The 17,484-nt window shown below is 34.4% G+C and overlaps 5 protein-coding genes across 7 annotated transcripts; 2 read left to right on the top strand and 3 right to left on the bottom strand.

The window, feature by feature from the left end:
- Nucleotides 1-2,011: 2,011 nt before the first annotated feature.
- Nucleotides 2,012-3,471, top strand: LOC109584232 (putative GPI-anchored protein pfl2). Its single transcript, XM_019999900.1, has 8 exons — nucleotides 2,012-2,097; nucleotides 2,140-2,439; nucleotides 2,499-2,546; nucleotides 2,630-2,698; nucleotides 2,806-3,079; nucleotides 3,121-3,198; nucleotides 3,260-3,319; nucleotides 3,363-3,471. The coding sequence occupies exons 2-8, from the start codon at nucleotides 2,298-2,300 to the stop codon at nucleotides 3,445-3,447; spliced, it is 756 nt and encodes a 251-aa protein (XP_019855459.1). The 5' UTR covers nucleotides 2,012-2,097; nucleotides 2,140-2,297; the 3' UTR covers nucleotides 3,448-3,471.
- A 25-nt stretch (nucleotides 3,472-3,496) lies between these two features.
- Nucleotides 3,497-7,449, bottom strand: LOC109584231 (asparagine synthetase domain-containing protein 1-like). The gene is made up of 14 exons (XM_019999899.1): nucleotides 7,303-7,449; nucleotides 7,029-7,229; nucleotides 6,840-6,965; nucleotides 6,669-6,797; nucleotides 6,527-6,620; nucleotides 6,103-6,448; nucleotides 5,894-5,968; nucleotides 5,719-5,797; nucleotides 5,619-5,653; nucleotides 5,443-5,575; nucleotides 5,121-5,188; nucleotides 4,922-5,005; nucleotides 3,901-3,991; nucleotides 3,497-3,787 (listed from the first exon to the last, which is right to left on the bottom strand). The coding sequence occupies exons 1-14, from the start codon at nucleotides 7,357-7,359 to the stop codon at nucleotides 3,593-3,595; spliced, it is 1,713 nt and encodes a 570-aa protein (XP_019855458.1). The 5' UTR covers nucleotides 7,360-7,449; the 3' UTR covers nucleotides 3,497-3,592.
- A 252-nt stretch (nucleotides 7,450-7,701) lies between these two features.
- LOC100636123 (ephrin type-A receptor 4-like) lies at nucleotides 7,702-12,117 on the bottom strand. Of its 3 annotated transcripts, none has more exons than XM_019999888.1 (14): nucleotides 11,986-12,117; nucleotides 11,660-11,929; nucleotides 11,332-11,556; nucleotides 10,997-11,278; nucleotides 10,891-10,947; nucleotides 10,592-10,843; nucleotides 10,310-10,506; nucleotides 9,971-10,081; nucleotides 9,816-9,925; nucleotides 9,136-9,337; nucleotides 8,828-9,082; nucleotides 8,437-8,643; nucleotides 8,228-8,313; nucleotides 7,702-7,984 (listed from the first exon to the last, which is right to left on the bottom strand). In XM_019999888.1, exons 1-14 carry the CDS (start codon nucleotides 12,026-12,028, stop codon nucleotides 7,795-7,797), a joined length of 2,487 nt encoding a protein of 828 aa, XP_019855447.1. In that variant the 5' UTR covers nucleotides 12,029-12,117; the 3' UTR covers nucleotides 7,702-7,794. The 3 variants fall into 3 exon arrangements, with proteins under 3 accessions (XP_019855447.1, XP_019855448.1, XP_019855449.1); XM_019999889.1 differs by having other exon boundaries at nucleotides 11,660-11,926; XM_019999890.1 differs by lacking the exons at nucleotides 10,891-10,947; nucleotides 10,997-11,278 and having other exon boundaries at nucleotides 11,986-12,114.
- A 97-nt stretch (nucleotides 12,118-12,214) lies between these two features.
- LOC109584226 (uncharacterized) lies at nucleotides 12,215-12,924 on the top strand. Its single transcript, XM_019999892.1, has 3 exons — nucleotides 12,215-12,258; nucleotides 12,309-12,553; nucleotides 12,634-12,924. The coding sequence occupies exons 1-3, from the start codon at nucleotides 12,219-12,221 to the stop codon at nucleotides 12,736-12,738; spliced, it is 390 nt and encodes a 129-aa protein (XP_019855451.1). The 5' UTR covers nucleotides 12,215-12,218; the 3' UTR covers nucleotides 12,739-12,924.
- LOC100635996 (ephrin type-A receptor 4-like) lies at nucleotides 12,923-17,468 on the bottom strand. Its single transcript, XM_019999887.1, has 15 exons — nucleotides 17,330-17,468; nucleotides 17,006-17,275; nucleotides 16,691-16,915; nucleotides 16,360-16,641; nucleotides 16,204-16,311; nucleotides 15,893-16,159; nucleotides 15,609-15,805; nucleotides 15,253-15,363; nucleotides 15,093-15,202; nucleotides 14,400-14,601; nucleotides 14,281-14,348; nucleotides 14,094-14,232; nucleotides 13,705-13,920; nucleotides 13,484-13,569; nucleotides 12,923-13,207 (listed from the first exon to the last, which is right to left on the bottom strand). Exons 1-15 carry the CDS (start codon nucleotides 17,370-17,372, stop codon nucleotides 13,018-13,020), a joined length of 2,514 nt encoding a protein of 837 aa, XP_019855446.1. The 5' UTR covers nucleotides 17,373-17,468; the 3' UTR covers nucleotides 12,923-13,017.
- Nucleotides 17,469-17,484: the final 16 nt, after the last annotated feature.

The following is a 17,484-nucleotide window of genomic DNA, read 5'->3' as shown; positions in this document are numbered from 1 at the left end:
ACTCACCTGATGTAGGTGTTCAACTGTATCTACCTTATGAGGGCAGGATAATATCTGATTACTCTATGATATATGCTAGCCAGTTTTATGATATTGATCAGAATCATGATGTTAATGATATCAATGATGCTTTGTGGTGTCAGAGTGCTAACAATGGTACTAATATTGGAGTGTGGTATTATCCTAATGGAACTGAAGTACCTTTATTTGATGGACCCTTTGGTGATCCATCAGCTCCTAGACCATTGTTCAGTAAGAGATTCAGTGGTCAGATTGGACTAGCTAGAAGAGAAGGACTATTAGGATATGAAGGTTTATACAAGTGTATCATTCCTGATGAAAATGGAGTGAATCAAACACTAGTGGTTGGAGCATATACTGATACTGGATATAATGACAATGGTATGAGATGAATATAGACTATAATTAATGTACTTCTTTTACAGATGGTCCTGATGCTGATCCTACTATGCAGTTCTCTCTCCTCTCTGCTAGTAGATTAGCTACTCCTCCAGTCTTCAGTCTCAGTTTCAATGTCTCTGATGGTCCTCCTACTAATGTCAGTTGTTCAGTGAATGGGAATGGAATATCTACTGAACTGTCTCGTGTGATAGTGAATGGATCAGTATCTGTTACAAGAGTGACAGTAACAGTGGGACTGAGAGAAGCTGGTAACTATCAGTGTACTGTATCTAATGACAGAGTAACTGATGGTACTAATGGCGTTATTGGTAATGTTCAGGCAACAAGCAGTAACACATCGTTGAGTTTATCAGGTTTGTCATTTATTATTTATTTTAAATTTTACTCTCATACTCATACAGTATCTGATACTCCAACTGGTTTGAATGCTACAAGATTAAGTACTGGTTTAGCTCATGTAAGACTCTCCTGGTCTACTGTATCAGGAGCTACTGGTTATGAGGTCTACTATCAACTGTCTAGTAATACTCCTGTTAGTGTAGGCACTACTACTGCTTCAACAACAATCGATATAATATCAGGATTGATTCGAGGAAGTGCATACACTTTTTATGTAGTATCTTTTGGATCAGCTTCTCTACCTAGTGGTAATGCTTCAGTTATGTTAACTTTTAGTAAGTTATAGCATAGAAATAAAATATTATTTTTTTTATTTTAGGTGATCCGGTAGTTAATGACTTTATAGCTACTAAAAGTACAGCTTCTGCCATTACATTAACATGGAGTCCACCAACTGCTGTAGTACCAATTAGTTATAATATTAATAGGAGATGTAGGAGAGTATGTGGATCATCATTCACTAGGAATAATGAAACATCAGTTTCATCACCACATACTTCAACTGGTATACTTCCTTACAGTCAATGTACCTTTGATCTTATTGGAATATATGGATTTCAAACAGTTTACCTGACAAGAAATTATTCAACAACAACACTTTTTACTAGTAAAATAATGATTATTATTATCATTGTAATTTGTCAATTCTTCCTATAGCTCCTACTGCACCAGTGGGTGATATTATATTCTCATCAGTAGAGTCAGTGTCAATGACTGTCTCATGGGATGAAGTACCTTGCAATGGAAGGAATGGACCAATCACTGGATACTACCTCACATACACTAACATCACTTCAAACACTAGTTATACTGTTAATATTACTGGAGGAGACAACAGAATGTATAATCTCACAGGATTAATACCATATACTAACTATACTGTGAGTATAATACCTTATAATTATAATATGACTGGACCAGCTAGACAAGAAATACAATTAACTCCTGAATCAAGTAAGTCAATGAGATATTGATCAGTTTAACATGATCTTAACACAGTTCCTGGTCTGATATCTGATCTATATGCAAGGGCACCAACTAAGATCAGCATCTCATGGAATCCTCCTACAATACCTAATGGTATCATTACAGTATATGAGATAAGATATAGAGAGTCTACCAGTACTGATCCATACAATATAACTAACACTACTAACACTTATTACGAAATAGCAGGATTGATACCTAATACTAGTTATACTATTGGAGTGAGAGCATATACTAGTATTGGACCAGGAGAATGGACTGATAGAGAATATACTGCTGCTCAAATTTGTAAGGAATTATTGAAAGATTATGATTATTATTTTAGTATAGTTGCATTTGTAAGTCAATACTTTTCTATAACAAAGTTCAGTTCTAAAGCAGTGATAGCTGTCTGGAGTTCAGTTCCTGGAGCTAGTCATTATACTGTCTATTATGAGTCAACCAATAGCTCCGGATCCTCAAGAAAGAAGAGACAAGTAGAGACAGAAATGAGAGTATTCTCAGGTGATACTACTGAAGGTCTAATAGGAGGATTAGATCCTAATCTGAACTACTTGTTCTCTATATCTACATCATTTAATGTTAATGGAACCATTTATGAAGGAGAGAGGACTCAACCAATGCCACCAGGTAATGTTACACTTGTTATCATGTATAGATACATGTAGTATAAACTGTATTTAATATAGGCATTATTGTAATTCCTACTATAACTGTTGTAACGTCATCAACAGCAAGTAAGATAATTTGTTAGTTTTTAAAAAGCAATGTCAGTGTCATTAAGTGTGAGTATGTTCCTAGCTCTAATTCATATATTTAGGTGATACTCCAACTCCTACTATTGTATCAAGCACTTCATCAGTCATTAGTGTTACAGGATCATCAACAAGTAAGACAGTACATATACTAATAGATGTATGTAGTCAGTTTATGTCATCAATAGTGTCATTAAGCATTAGTAAACATATCACTGTTGATGCATGTTTATGTTTATAGTGTTTTATTCTACTGAAACAACTACCATGACAACTCCATTGACTACTGCATTGACTACTGCATTGACTACTGCATTGACTACTGCATTGACTACTGCATTGACTATTCCATTGGCTACTGTATCAGCTACTGTATTAGTGGATAGTGGAGTAAATACTGGAGTGATAGTTGGTCTAAGTATAGCTCTCACTGTTTCATTAGTACTGGCTGTAATTATAATTATTATACTGGCCCTAGCTTTGTACATAAAAACAACTAACATTAATCAAAAAAGGTAAATGTACTTACAAGTTACTATTGTAAAATTTGTAGCAGTGTACAATTACATAGAAAATTAGATAATGACATTGCAATGAAGTGCAGTCCAGCTTATACTACAACTGAATTTACAAAGTTAGTTACACTATTGACTAGTACATTATGTCTATACACACACACACACACACACATACAGTACTGCTGATGATATACTAATGAAGGATAGTCCAACATATGATACAGTACAACGAACACAGTCAGTTATATAAAATACAATTATTATTATTATTTAAAAATAGATTAACTGTTGAGCCAGTGTATGATACAGCTGGGCTCAAGACTACTACTACACCTGCTGAATATGAAATACCAACAGTTTCATGATTTGGTGCACAATGCAACATTAAAGTGTGTCTTCGTCCTATATTTAAACTTTAAAGTAGCAAAAGATCGAAGTTTAGTACTTCATCATTGAGTATGTCAAATTTTACAATAATAAAATTTTGTGTGGGTGTGCTATTAATAATTTTCAATGTACAAGTAAGTCTTTGCTAGTATCAGATCCTTTTCCCTTACCTCCAGCACTACCTTGTAACAGAGCTGCCCTTGATCCAAACTGGAGTGCTCTTTTAGGAAGAGAAGCAGCACAAGTGCAGCCAAGCATCAGTGCAGTCTCTCTTAGGAGCCTCTTCTCACCCTCTCCTCTTGGTAACTCTAAATCAGCCTGAAAATAGAATAAATAAAATAATTATAAACTCATCAATGCAATATAGAATTTCAGCCTAAAATTCTATTATTAGACACTTCAGTGATAGTGTATAATGTTGGGTGGCATACTTTATCATGCATTGGTAGGTGACTTAAGAAGTCAACCACTTTTTCGTCGAGATAGGGAAAGCGTGCCTCTCTGTGGTGATCTCCAATGCATCTATAGGAGAAACAAAAAGAATATAACATAGTGTTTATGAATTACTAGGCCAATTATTAGGCAAGGCATAGGTTTAGCTATATTAATTTGGATCCCAATTACTTCGTTACATTTTCTGATACATATTGATGTACTTACACTATGTAGAGTTTGAGGTGATTCTGACATAAACTTTTCAAGGTATGGCCATTTTATAAAATTGGCCAAAATCTGAAAAATCCCTGTACTATAGCCCATGGTTTTTTCTGAAAAATGGCTAAAAATCATTTCCAATTTTTATTATATTTTCTTAATACATATTGATGTACTTATGCTGTTTAGAAAGTTTGAGCTGATTCCAACTTAAATTTTTTAAGTTACGACCATATTAATAAAATCGGCCAAAATCTGAAAAAATCCCTGTACTATCCCATGGCTTTTTCCAAAAAATGGCTAAAAAATCATCTCCAATTTTTATTAAATTTTCTAATACATATTGATGTACTTATGTTGTGTAGAAAGTTTGAGCTGATTCCAACTTAAATTTTTCAAGTTACGGCCATTTTTTAAAATGGCCAAAATCTGAAAAAATCCCTGTACTATAGCCCATGGTTTTTTCCAAAAAATGGCTTAAAAATGACCCCCAATTTTTATCAAATTTTCTGATACATATTAATGTCCTTATGCTGTGTAGCAAGTTTGAGCTGATTCCAACTTCAATTTTTCAAGTTACGGCCATTTTAAGAAAATGCCAAAATTTTGAAAAATACCCAAGGCTATAGCCCATGGTTTTTTCCAAAAAATGGCTAAAAATCACCCCAATTTTTATTAGATTTTCTAATACATATTGATGTACTTATGCTGTATAGAAAGTTTGAGCTGATTCTGAATACTGGTTTTTGAATTACACGTAGCTATACAATACACATCCCAATGTAATGTACACAGTACCTGTCATCTCGGCCAAGATTCCTATATGATAATCTTTTAATATCTTTCTGTACTTCAAATATGAGTCCCTCAATACCTCCATGCCTATGAAGAGCAAAATCACTGCCATACATACATTAATATAGTAACAATAATAATTATAACTATTAAGACTTAACATAAATATACTTGATCTACAATCACTCTATATCTCTCTTACTGGTATTGCGTCCTGTGCCTTGAGTAACCAGCTAATTGTTCATCAGCTCCAACACCAACCAGTACCACCTAATACAAAAACATATCACCACAAAATAAATAAATAAATAAATAAATAAATATATATATATATATATATATATATATATACAAGCACATTGATAATGAAATAAATGCATCTACTCTATTATAAATAGCATCATTTTATAGGCAATATACATGTATACTAATTCTAGCATCAAGTAGTCTATTTATATTACAGTATACTAGTGCATTATTTAGCATATTTAGTTTATTAGAAAGCTGCTATTATTTCTTAATACCTTTGCTCTGGTTTGGTATGGTCTACCAGAGACAAGGTAGCCTTTACCACGAGCAGCAAACCACATGGCACACCCGAGACTATCATCAAGTACAGTAGACAATGGATGAACAGAATGAGATATGTATTCACTTCTAATATATGAATAGATAAAAATAACATTACTATTATTAGTACTTCATTGCAGTGACCTCATCTTGATCTACATTAACCTACGATGAATGGATTGCAATATAAAGTAGAGGATTACTCTAGATATTATTGTAAGTCATATTACTAGTATTAGATTCCATTGTCTGTCCGGATTGAGTTCTTGTGCTGCTTTAATAGCTGAAATACGGTCAGGCACATTATAACTAAGAGAAGGACAGAAGACAACGTATAATAAATGATATAATCCCAGAAACACTTCATTTCTCTTTCAATTACTACATTATAATACTATAACTCACTCTGTGTTTTTAGGATCTTTGCTTTGATTGAATGCAACATTAATAAGATCAACACTCTCACCTGGAACAAGACACCTATAATAAAATGCACACATACTTTTAAGTAAAGAAAAGTTTCAACTGCAAATACAATAACATTAACTATTAGATAACATTATAACACGTATACAAGTAGTTCTGTAGTGTATGTTCTCTGCTATAGATCTCACCTGTCAACCAGTGCAGCTATTACAGCTGAATCAAGCCCACCAGAAAATAAGACAGCAACAGGAGAGGCCTTAACTCCATCTTCCTTCTCCTCTCCTGCCCTGCTTGAGCAGACTAGTCTCTTGTGTACAGCTTCTTGTAATAATTCTAATAGTCTTGCTGCATTTGATGACCAGGTGGAGGAGGTTGACTGCTCTGAAGGTGAGGGAGAGGGAGGAATGGAAGGTGTTTTTGTATTGAGTGATGAGAATGGAACTGTCAAGCTTTTAGCTGATGGCTCAATGTGTAGAGTTGTTGTTAGTTTTGAGAGCTCGTTTTGAGCATCAAGGACAAAGAACTGATCTGAATCTATAAGAGAAAGAGAGAGAGGGAGAGGAGGGGAGAAAGGAGAGGGAGAGTGGTTTGTCATGGCTAATGCTTTAAAACCTTTTTCTTTCCATAGATAGCAATGAATTCTCTCTTCTTCTTTAGCAGCCTTATATTCATAAACACCTAATGCAGGGACTTCACTCCAATAATCCTAAAAAAAATAATTATGATACACTATACTATTAATAGATGGTCCTACTTGTGAGAATCCTTTCATGTTCCCAACAGACGATACAACAAATATGTCTTCATGGTCTTGTGGGAGGTGCCATACTAAACTCCGCCTACCAAGAACATCCCTTCCCACCCACACACTGGAATTAGACTCCTAAAAATCAATTATTACCCTAACGAGTAAGGGCGTCCTAACCTCCCAGTATACTGTAGCCCATGGTCCATGTATTTTCTCAAATACATTTAATATGCGAGAAGTGTCACCATGACAACTCGTCAAAGCATCCATCACAATCTGAGTGTCATTTTCTTCAACTCCAACCTAAAACAACCGCCCACACATAATTTTAATTAATTAATCATTAATCATTAATTTTATTCTCACTTGAAGGCCATCAAAAACTTCCCCATTCCATAGCAACAGGCCACGCCCATTAGAAACCGGCTGGGCGGTGACTCCTGGCCCCCTAAGAGCTAAGACGAAACCTTTCAAATACATTAACTTTCCATTTGGTAGCAATATCACAGTGTCATTAATAGAGTCGTGACCACGCCTCCACAATTGATCCTCTAGGCTATGAATAATCTAATGAGACATGAAATGGAGTGTCTTTATTTTAATTGCTAAAAGAATTTAATTTTTGTATTGTTTTACTGACTTTTGTAGCGAGGGATTCTCTTGAAGGATCATATATTATCAGTAGAATTCCACACATTAGAATAAAAGAGCTTCTAGAGGTTCAAAATGCTTTAAAATTTCAATGATTGTAACCACCTAAAATAGGCTGGGCCAAATAAGGCCACGTGGAAACTCGTGGGTAAGTGAGCTGAGCCACGTGCCAACACGTGTTTAACATATGACGGGAATGATCCGGAACAGTAAACTTCAAACATGTGGTAAAACTAAAAATGGCTTTTTTTTCAATCCTGCTCTTTGAGGCTTTTTGGTGTTTTAGAGAGAATTTCTTGGATACTTACGTAAGAAATTATATTTAATAATTTTAATTCGTGTAGTATGTTTAATTAAAATTTTACTCAATTATTCTGATTACAAAAAATTAATATGCCAACCAATAATGCAAATGTTTTAATAAGGCATTAAAATAATTGAATCAGTCAATGTCTGTAATGCATGTATCACTATTATTATATTAATTATAGTTGACTTTCATTCCCCTGTATGCATTCTGGAGGTCAGGGTATAGCATTTCCCCTGCCTCTAGACCTCCTCCTAATTGACCAGCTTCAGGAGACGGGAGCTCATCATTCTCTTCAGATTCCAACTGAAGCATGGAGAGCATGAGCCTGTGGAAGTCTGGCCTCTCTCTTGGAATGGGATGCCTGCATTATGTACATGCATACAAAGTAATTCAATGTTATTGTAATTCATTGTTAATGTAATAATTTTACTAAAATTATTAAATTAATGCTAAATATACACATTACAAAGTTATGTTATAATTAGCCTTATAAATACTTATGGTGTTGATTTTCTATTTTTTTTTATAAAAATGTTTTCTTAAAATTTTGTTGACTGGATTAAGGAAAGTGGCTCTAAATGCAATTATTATTATTGTATCATACCAGCACTGTATCATGTGCTTGTAAATGGAGCGTGGACAGCCAGGTGGTGGAGGCAGCCTGTACCCATCTTTAACCTTCTCCAGTGCCTATAATGTAATAATGGAATACTTTGTAGCATTTATCATATTTATAAATAGATTTTTAAATATGGTTTATTTGTAGTGCCATGGAGTAAAACTAAAGCTATCATTACATGCATTGTTGCTTACGTAAATGTTTGAATATGTCTCGAATGGTTTTCGTCCAAGACTCCATATCTCATATAGTACACAACCATAGCTCCATACATCAGAAGCTGATGAGTACTTGCGTTTGATAACTGCCTCTGGGGCTGTCCATTTTATTGGGATTTTCCCTCCTTTGGAGTAATAATATGCTTCATTTTCCAAGTCGCATGACATTCCAAAATCAGCTATCTGTGTGTGTGTGTGTGCATTAGATTAAAGTGTAATACCTTGTATACTAAAACTAAATTTGTACTATTTTGACTGGCACTTTTTTGTTAAGGAAGTACACCAAACAATCATCTTTCATGTTATTTGAAAACACAAGGCTTCCTGCATGCAACTTATGTATAACTATGTATGTAATCATCTTTACTTTGCAAATGTTTTCTTTTGATAATAGAACGTTCCTAGCTGCAAGGTCACAGTGAATGAATCCTTTGCAGGAGAGGTACGTCATTCCAAGGCAGATCTGACGACAGAAGTTTAAGAGTTGATAAGGTGAAGCTTTATTGCTATGAATAGGTATTAGTAGAATAAAGACACCTATGACTATTGAATACTTTCTCTTTAGCTTAAGTAGATAATTCTGTAAGTCACCGTTTTCCAACAATTCCATGACAATCATTGCCTTATGTAAAAAAATCTTATGATAGTATGTTATATTTTGCTTTTAGGTACTACCTTTTCATTTTCAAATACTATCCCATGCATCTTCACTATATTCAAGTTATTGAATTGTCTCATGATTGCTGCCTCTTGTAGAAATTTAACTCTTTCTTCATGTAAGGAGCCTTCCTTCATTAGTTTAACGGCTACCATCTTATCTCCTAGTCTTCCTTTGTAGACTTCACCGAACTGGCCAGACCCAAGTCTACTGTCTAAACTGTGTGTATTAGTACGGAAAATAATTATTGACAAAATTTAAGTCAAGTCCCATGCATTTAAGATTTCGTAGCCATGGGAAATATACCAATTTTTGAAAAAGCCCATGGGTTTTTCTGAAAAATGGTTAAAAAAATCATCCCAAATTTTTGTTACATTTTTTGATACATATTGATGTACTTATGCTGTGTAGAAAGTTTGAGCTGATTCCGACTTAAATTTTTCAAGTTACGACCATTTTAAGAAAACACCAAAATTCTGAAAAAATCCCTGTACTATAGCCCATGGTTTTTTCAAAAAACGGCCGCAAAATGACTTCCAATTTTTATTACATTTTTTGATACATATTGATGTATTTATGCTACATAGAAAGTTTGAGCTGATTCCAACTCAAACTTTTCGAGTTATGAGCATTTGAAAAATTAATTCCCAATTGCTAAATGCAACATTGCATTAATGCATGTAAACTGTATACTTACACAAGTGAGTCTGATTGTATTTGCTTTGCATGACAGAGCTGCATGTAAAGCTGTCCCTCATCTCTAGCTGGAGGAGTATATTTTATCTCTTTCTCCTTCTCTGTCATAACCTTCAACTAACACTCAATTACAATTATAATTATAATTATTTATACTTGTTTGAGATGCCTGTAGTAATGCTCTCCTTCCTCCAATGTGAAATAGCCAGGCACTTCATAACCTGTTGGTTTATTAGCTACTGGAGAAACTGCTCCTGCTCCCCTAGGCTATAATTAAATAAAGAAATGATTATTTTATTTATTTGTCATGCATTTAGTTAATTTTTGTGGTTTCTGTAAGGATTATAATCGATGGTTTTCAAAATAATCTTGGCAAATTTGCAAGCCATATCAATAAACATGCTCAGAATCAAGGGAATCGGTGTATTTTATAATAACCTTTTGTCCTGGATCTGCTAATATAAATTCCATGCATCCTACAATGTAAAACCTTACCTCTGTGGGGTGAGAATTGGTGCTAACCATTACTGGCATTTCATACTCCTCTACATGGCTATCATGCGTTCTGCTTGTTGGTGGCTCATCATATTCACTGATGATGCTACAAATTACTCTTGTCTCATTTTTGTTTTGTCTTTTATTGTTGTCACTGGAATCATCTTGTACTGTCTGGTACAGAGCATCAATTTTACCTACATAACAAATTCAATTTTTATAATTTAATTGAGTTTAACATAATTATGCACATAAAAATTGGCTTGGCTAGTTTAAACTCACAGCATGGGTTCTCAATCATGTTATTACTGTTCTTTTTTCTTCTCTTTGTGATGAATACAGTGAATAGAATGACAAGAGCACCTAATACTAGCAGTGCTATCATTAAAGCAGTCCCTGAAATAGTTCCTAGTATTAGTAGTGTCATATTGCTAGAGTCCACTGCCCCTGTAGTTGGTGTAGGACTATTATCAATAGTACAAGTTGGACACACTCTATCAGTGGTGACTGTCATTAAATCATCACTGGTTGTAGCTGTTAATGGAAATAATTATATTATGAATGGGGTATATTATTATTACATTGTGTGGTGGTAGGCTGTACAGTAGTGATAAGAACTGATTTTGATGATGGGGTTCCTTTAATTATAGAAGCATGTGGATAATTATTAAAAACATTTACAGTTACTTGTGATTGAAGTTGGTTTTGTTGTTGATGGAGTGATTGAAGGTGATGTTGCTAAATTTGGTGGTGTGATCTCATTCTGACATGTAGGGACTGTTTCATTCAGAGCACCACTTTCACCATTCAATACACACTCACTCAAACTAGGACCGGTAAGTATATAACCAGGATTGCATTTATAATACACAATATCATTTATTAGTGGAAGAGATGAGATAAGAAGCCCATTAGGGGATTCCAAGATTCTACCATTAATTAGTATCGGAATTGAGCAAGTTATTGGAGCTATTTGCATGGGTAAATAAAGTATTTAAAAATAAAATGCAATATTTTCTCACTTATAGTAGCTTTTGCTCTAAGTATTTTCCCATTGAGAGTAGAGCAACTGATGCTATTGCCACTGCTACCATTTACACAAATGCTGCCACTTCCATCTGCAACAAAGGTTACATCACGCTCATTTCCTTGTGGTGCTGGCACGTATATCCCTATGACTTCCCCCTTCCTTATGAATAGTGGAGGAGTAACACTGACAGTGTTACCTCTGTTTCCAGCTGGATTGCCTGATAAAATTAATAATAATTTACATTACATGATGGTAAAGTATTGTTCAAATAGGCTTAGCTATATTGACTTAAGAATCTTTGTAGCCCTTAGCTTACTTACTGCTTGTTTTAGCAAGGTATTGTCTGATACCTCTCAAATTAAATACAGTTGAAGATTGGCTCCATACTGAGACAGAAGAAACAAAATTCCTGATTTGATTGTTAATCTTTACTCCTTGATAATAAGTGTATTCTACTCTTCCTATGTGTCCAGTGCATTCTGCCCTGTCATCAATATTGAGCACCATACCAAAGATAGGATTTGCACTGGTTGTTCCAGTTTCATCACTGCCAGCAGTACACTGGGTATGAACTGTGTGGAGAAGTCCTGCTGAGGGTTTTTAAAAAGTTGTACTTGTAGTAAATACAGGCCTAACTATGGCTTACCTGATATTATAGTGTAGCATTGCCATAAATGCAGCAATTTCATGTTTTCCAGTGCCTTTTACTTCGGTGAGAGTCTGAGAGAGTAAGCAAACAATCAAAAGGTAACTGCGAACACGTCCACCGTTATAATTAATTTTATATTTAAATTTGAGAGCAGTGCGGGGCGTGGTAATGCATCGCTATATATAATTTGTGAGCGGAGCGACGTAAATTAAAAATTATAATCACAGATCATGGTTCGTTTTCTTAGATATTTTTGCAGCATTGTAGCTGGTAAGTCAAATATTCTATAGTTTATTTAATGTTTTATTTCTTTTTGATAGTAATATGTGCTGTTTCTTTTGCAAGTGGTCAAGGAGGCTGCAGTATTGGTCATGTCTATAATCCTGAGACACAGAGGCACATCTCTAATATTCCCACAGGCTGGTATCTTAATCTTGATAGTCCCCTGAGCTGCTCTGGTAGGCTTAGCACTCTTTTGGTTAGATTCTACCAGTCTCTCAACAGTGGGCATTATTGCATACCTTGGGCATTCTGGAAACCACTAGAAAATGACACCTATAAGCGAGTTAGTGGTACTGATGCATTAGTTGTTCATTTTTATTCATTTTGGGTATTGATATTTCTTTTTGTTATTTACTTGTGCAGGTACCAAACTCTGATGGTTCATATTACCAGTATTTTGATGAAGCAGATGATGATAGTAAATACATCATGCATGTATCTATATATCTAGTACATGCATATCTTTAAATTACTGCTTGTTAATGGATCAATTTGGATAAAATGACTTTGTTCAGTTCTGCTTTTTTGAGGCTTTTTCTGGTGTTTTAGAGGGCATTTACAACTAATTTCTTAGATATTTTAGGTAAGAAATTATATTTAATAATTTTAAGTCATATGACATGCTTAATTAATATTTCAATGAATTAATTAATATTCTGCAAATCAATAATGTTAATTTTTTAATAAGGCACTAAAATAATAATTGAATCAGTCAATGTCTGTAATACATGCATCACTATTATTATATTAATTATAGTTGACTTTTATTCCCCTGTATGCATTCTGGAGGTCAGGGTATAGCATTTCCCCTGCCTCTAGATCTTCTCCTAATTGACCAGCTTCAGGAGATGGGAGCTCATCATTCTGTTCAGATTCCAACTGAAGCATGGAGAGCATGAGCCTGTGGAAGTCTGGCCTCTCTCTTGGAATGGGATGCCTGCATTATGTAATATGCATACAAAGTAATTGAATTAATGCAATTTAATGTTATTGGAGATAACTGCACTAAATGCTATGTACATTATGAAGTTGGTCATAAAAAACCTTATAATTATTTATGGTGCTGATTTTGTATTTTTTAAAATAAAAATTTGATGTTTTCCTAAAATTATATTGACTGGATCCTAAGGGAAGTGATGCTAACTAAATTTATACACTGTCCTTAAATATTTCCAATTGATAATGCTACTATTATTATGTAATTGTATCATACCAGCACTGTATCATGTGCTTGTAAATTGAACGTGGAGAGCCAGGTGGTGGAGGCAGCCTGTATCCATCCTTAACCTTCTCCAGTGCCTATAATATAGCAATAGAATAATAATTAAATTTTAATTGCAGCATTTACCATGCTTATAAATAAGATTCTTAAATGGTGTGATTATAGTTCCGTGGAGTAAAACTAAAGCTATCATTACAAATATTGCTACTTACATAAATGTTTGAATATGTCTCAAATGGTTTATGACCCAGACTCCATATCTCATACAGCACACAACCATAGCTCCAAACATCAGAAGCTGATGAGTACTTGCGTTTGATAACGGCCTCTGGGGCCATCCATTTTATTGGGATTTTCCCTCCTTTTCCTTTGGAATAATAATATACTTCGTCATCTTCCAAGTTGCATGACATTCCAAAATCAGCTATCTGTGTGTGTGTGTGCATTAGATTAAAGTGCAAATGTTGCATACTAAAACTATTTTGTCTGGCTCTTTTTGCTAAGCAAGTCACAACAAACAATTATCTTTTATGCTGATTGAAAACACAAAGCTTCCCACATTCTTTATAACTATAATATGCAATTAAGGTCTTATTTTTACTTTGCAAATGTTTTCTTTCGATAATAGAATGTTCCTCGCTGCAAGGTCGCAGTGAATGAATCCTTTGCAGGAGAGGTACGTCATTCCAAGGCAGATCTGACGACAGAAATTTAAGAGTTGATAAGGTGAAGCACTATTACTATCAATAAGCATTAGTGGAATAAAGAAAAATGTTAATATTGAATACTTTCTCTTAAGCTTAAGTAGATAATTCTGTAAGTCACCGTTTTCCAGCAATTCCATGACTATCATTGGCTGTATACAAAACCTTATGATAGTATGTTATATTTTGCTTTTAGGTACTACCTTTTCATTTTCATACACTATCCCATGCATCTTCACTATATTCAAGTTATTGAATTGTCTCATTATTGCTGCCTCTTGTAGAAATTTAACTCTTTCTTCGTGTGAAGAGCCTTCCTTCATTAGTTTAACAGCTACCATCTTATCTCCTAGTCTTCCCTTGTAGACTTCACCAAACTGGCCAGACCCAAGTCTACTATCTAAACTGTGTGTTAGTATAAAAATAATCATTGATAAAGCTTAAGTGAAATCCCATGTTAAGAGTTTTGTAGCCATGGGAAATATACCAATTTCTGAAAAAATCCTTGTACCATAACCCATGGTTTTTCCAAAAAATGGCAAAAATCACCCCAAATTTTTATTACATTTTCTGATACATATTGATGTTTTTATGCTTTGTAAAAAGTTTGAGCTGATTCCAACTTAAATTTTAAAAGTTATGATCGTTTTTTAAAATTGGCTGATTTCTGAAAAAATCCTGCCCATGGTTTTTTCCAAAAATTGGCTCCAAAATGACCCCCCGCTTTTATTATATTTTCTGATACATATTGATGTATTTATGCTACGTAGAAAGTTTGAGCTGATTCTGACTTAAGCTTTTCAAGTTATGAGCATTGGAAGGATTAATCTCCAATTGCTAATTTCAGTATTGTATCAATTATCAATTAATGCATGTATGCTGTATACAGTACTTACACAAGTGAATCTGATTGTATTTGCTTTGCATGACAGAGCTGCATGTAAAGCTGTCCCTCATCTCTAGCTGGAGGAGTGTACTTTGTCTCTTTCTCCTTCTCTGTCATAACCTTCAACCATGCATAAACTAAAACTAAATCATAATTATAATTATTTATACTTGTTTGAGATGCCTGTAGTAATGCTCTCCTTCCTCCAATGTAAAATAGCCTGGCACTTCATAACCTGTTGGTTTATTAGCTACAGGAGAAACTGCTCTTGCTCCCCTAGGCTATAATTAAATAAAGAAATGATTATTTTAATTATTTGTCATGCATATTATAATTGCCTAGTTTATAGTATCTATGGTTATTTTTTAACATTGTGACTGATGGTTTTATATTAGGAATTTTGCCAATCACTTCACTTGTTGTATTGAATATGCTCAGAATCAAGTGAATTGGTGTATTTTGTAATAACTTTTTGTCCTGGATCTGCTAATATAAATTCCATGCATCATACAATGTATAACCTTACCTCTGTAGCGTGAGAATTAGTGCTAACCATTACTGGCATTTCATATTCCACTGCATTACTATGATGCATTCTGCTTGTTGTTGGCTCATCATATTCTCTGATGATGCTACAAATTACTCTTGTCTCATTTTTGTGTCGTCTTTCATTGTTGTCACTGGAATCTTCTTGTACTGTCTGGTACAGTGCATCAATTTTGCCTACATGACAAATTTAATTTCATAATGCAATGGAACTAAAAACATAATTATACACATAAAACAATGGCTTGGCTAATTTAAACTTACAGCATGGGTTCTCGATCATGTTATTACTGCCCTTATTTCTTCTTTTTGTGATGAATACAGTGAATAGAATGACAAGAGTGCTTAATACTAGTACTGCTATTATTAAAGCAGTCCCTGAACTTGTTCCTAGTATTATCAATGTCATATTGCTAGAGTTCTTCTCCTCTCCTGCCCCTGTAGTTGGTGTAAGATTATCAATAGTACTTGTTGTATGCACTTCATCAGTAGTGGCTGTCATCAAGTCATCACTAGTATTAGCTCTGTAGGCTGTGTTAATATAAATACTAATTATTATGAATAAGGTATTTTACTAGTTCTACATTGTGTAGTTGTAGTGATAGGAATTGGTTTTGTTGTTGATGATGCAAATATTATAAAAGTCGAAGTAACTGTGCTATAAGTGGATTTTGTTTGAATTCCTGTATTTATAAAATAAATTAATGTTTTCCTTGTAACACTTGCCTTACCTGTTGCTTGCATTGTTGCTTGAGGGATTGAAAGTGATGATAATGTGTTCATTAAATTTGGTGGTATGATCTCATTCTGACATGTAGGGACAGTCTCATTCAGAGCACCACTTTCGCCATTCAATACACACTCACTCAAACTAGGACCAGTAAGCCTATAACCAGGATTACATTTATAGTATACAATATCATTTATTAGTGGAGGAGATGAGAGAATAGGCCCACAAGGTAATTGCAAGACTCTACCATTAGTTAGTACAGGAATTGAGCAAGTTATTGGAGCTTTTGGGATAAAGAAAGTATTAATAAATAAAATATAATATTTTCTCACTTATGGTAGCTTTTGCTCTAAGTATTTTCCCATTGACAGTAGTGCAACTGATGCTATTGTCACTGCTACCATTTACACAAATGCTGCCACTTCCATCTGCAACAAAGGTTACATCACGTTCACTTCCTTGAGGCGCTGCTATGTATAATCCTATGACTTCTCCCTTCCTTATTAATAGTGGAGGAGTAACACTGACAGTGCCATCTCTGTTTCTAACTGTATTACCTGATAATCATAATACATTACATGATGATATAGTATTTGTTCCAATAGGCTTAGGTATCATTGACTTAAGAATTATTGTAGATTACTTACCACTTGCTTTAGTATTGTATTGTCTGCTACCTCTCAAATTAAATACAGATAAAGATTGGCTCCATACTGAGACATAGTATACAAAATTCCTGTTCTGATTGTTAATCCTTGGTCCTTGATAATAAGTGTATTCTACTATTCCTATGTGTCCAGTGCATTCTGCCCTGTCATCAATATTAAGCACCATACCAAAGATAGGGTTTGCACTGGTTGTTCCAGTTTCATCACTGCCAACAGTACATTGTGAATCAATTGAGTAGAGAAGTCCTGCTGAGCGTTTTTAAAGTTGTACTTGTAGTAAATACAGGCCTGACTATGGCTTACCTGATATTATAGTGTAACATTGCCATAAACGCAGCAATTTCATGCTTTCAAGTGCCTTTTACAAAGGCGAGAGAGTGAGTAAACAAATCTTGCTTTGGACAAAGCATCAAAGGCAAGTCCGCCGTTATAATTTGAGAGTAGCAGTGCATGCAGGG

This window comes from Amphimedon queenslandica, unplaced genomic scaffold, assembly GCF_000090795.2.
Source record: "Amphimedon queenslandica unplaced genomic scaffold, v1.1 AMPQUscaffold_13229, whole genome shotgun sequence".
NCBI classification, from domain to species: domain Eukaryota; kingdom Metazoa; phylum Porifera; class Demospongiae; order Haplosclerida; family Niphatidae; genus Amphimedon; species Amphimedon queenslandica.
This window is presented reverse-complemented; position numbering and strand designations above follow the sequence as displayed.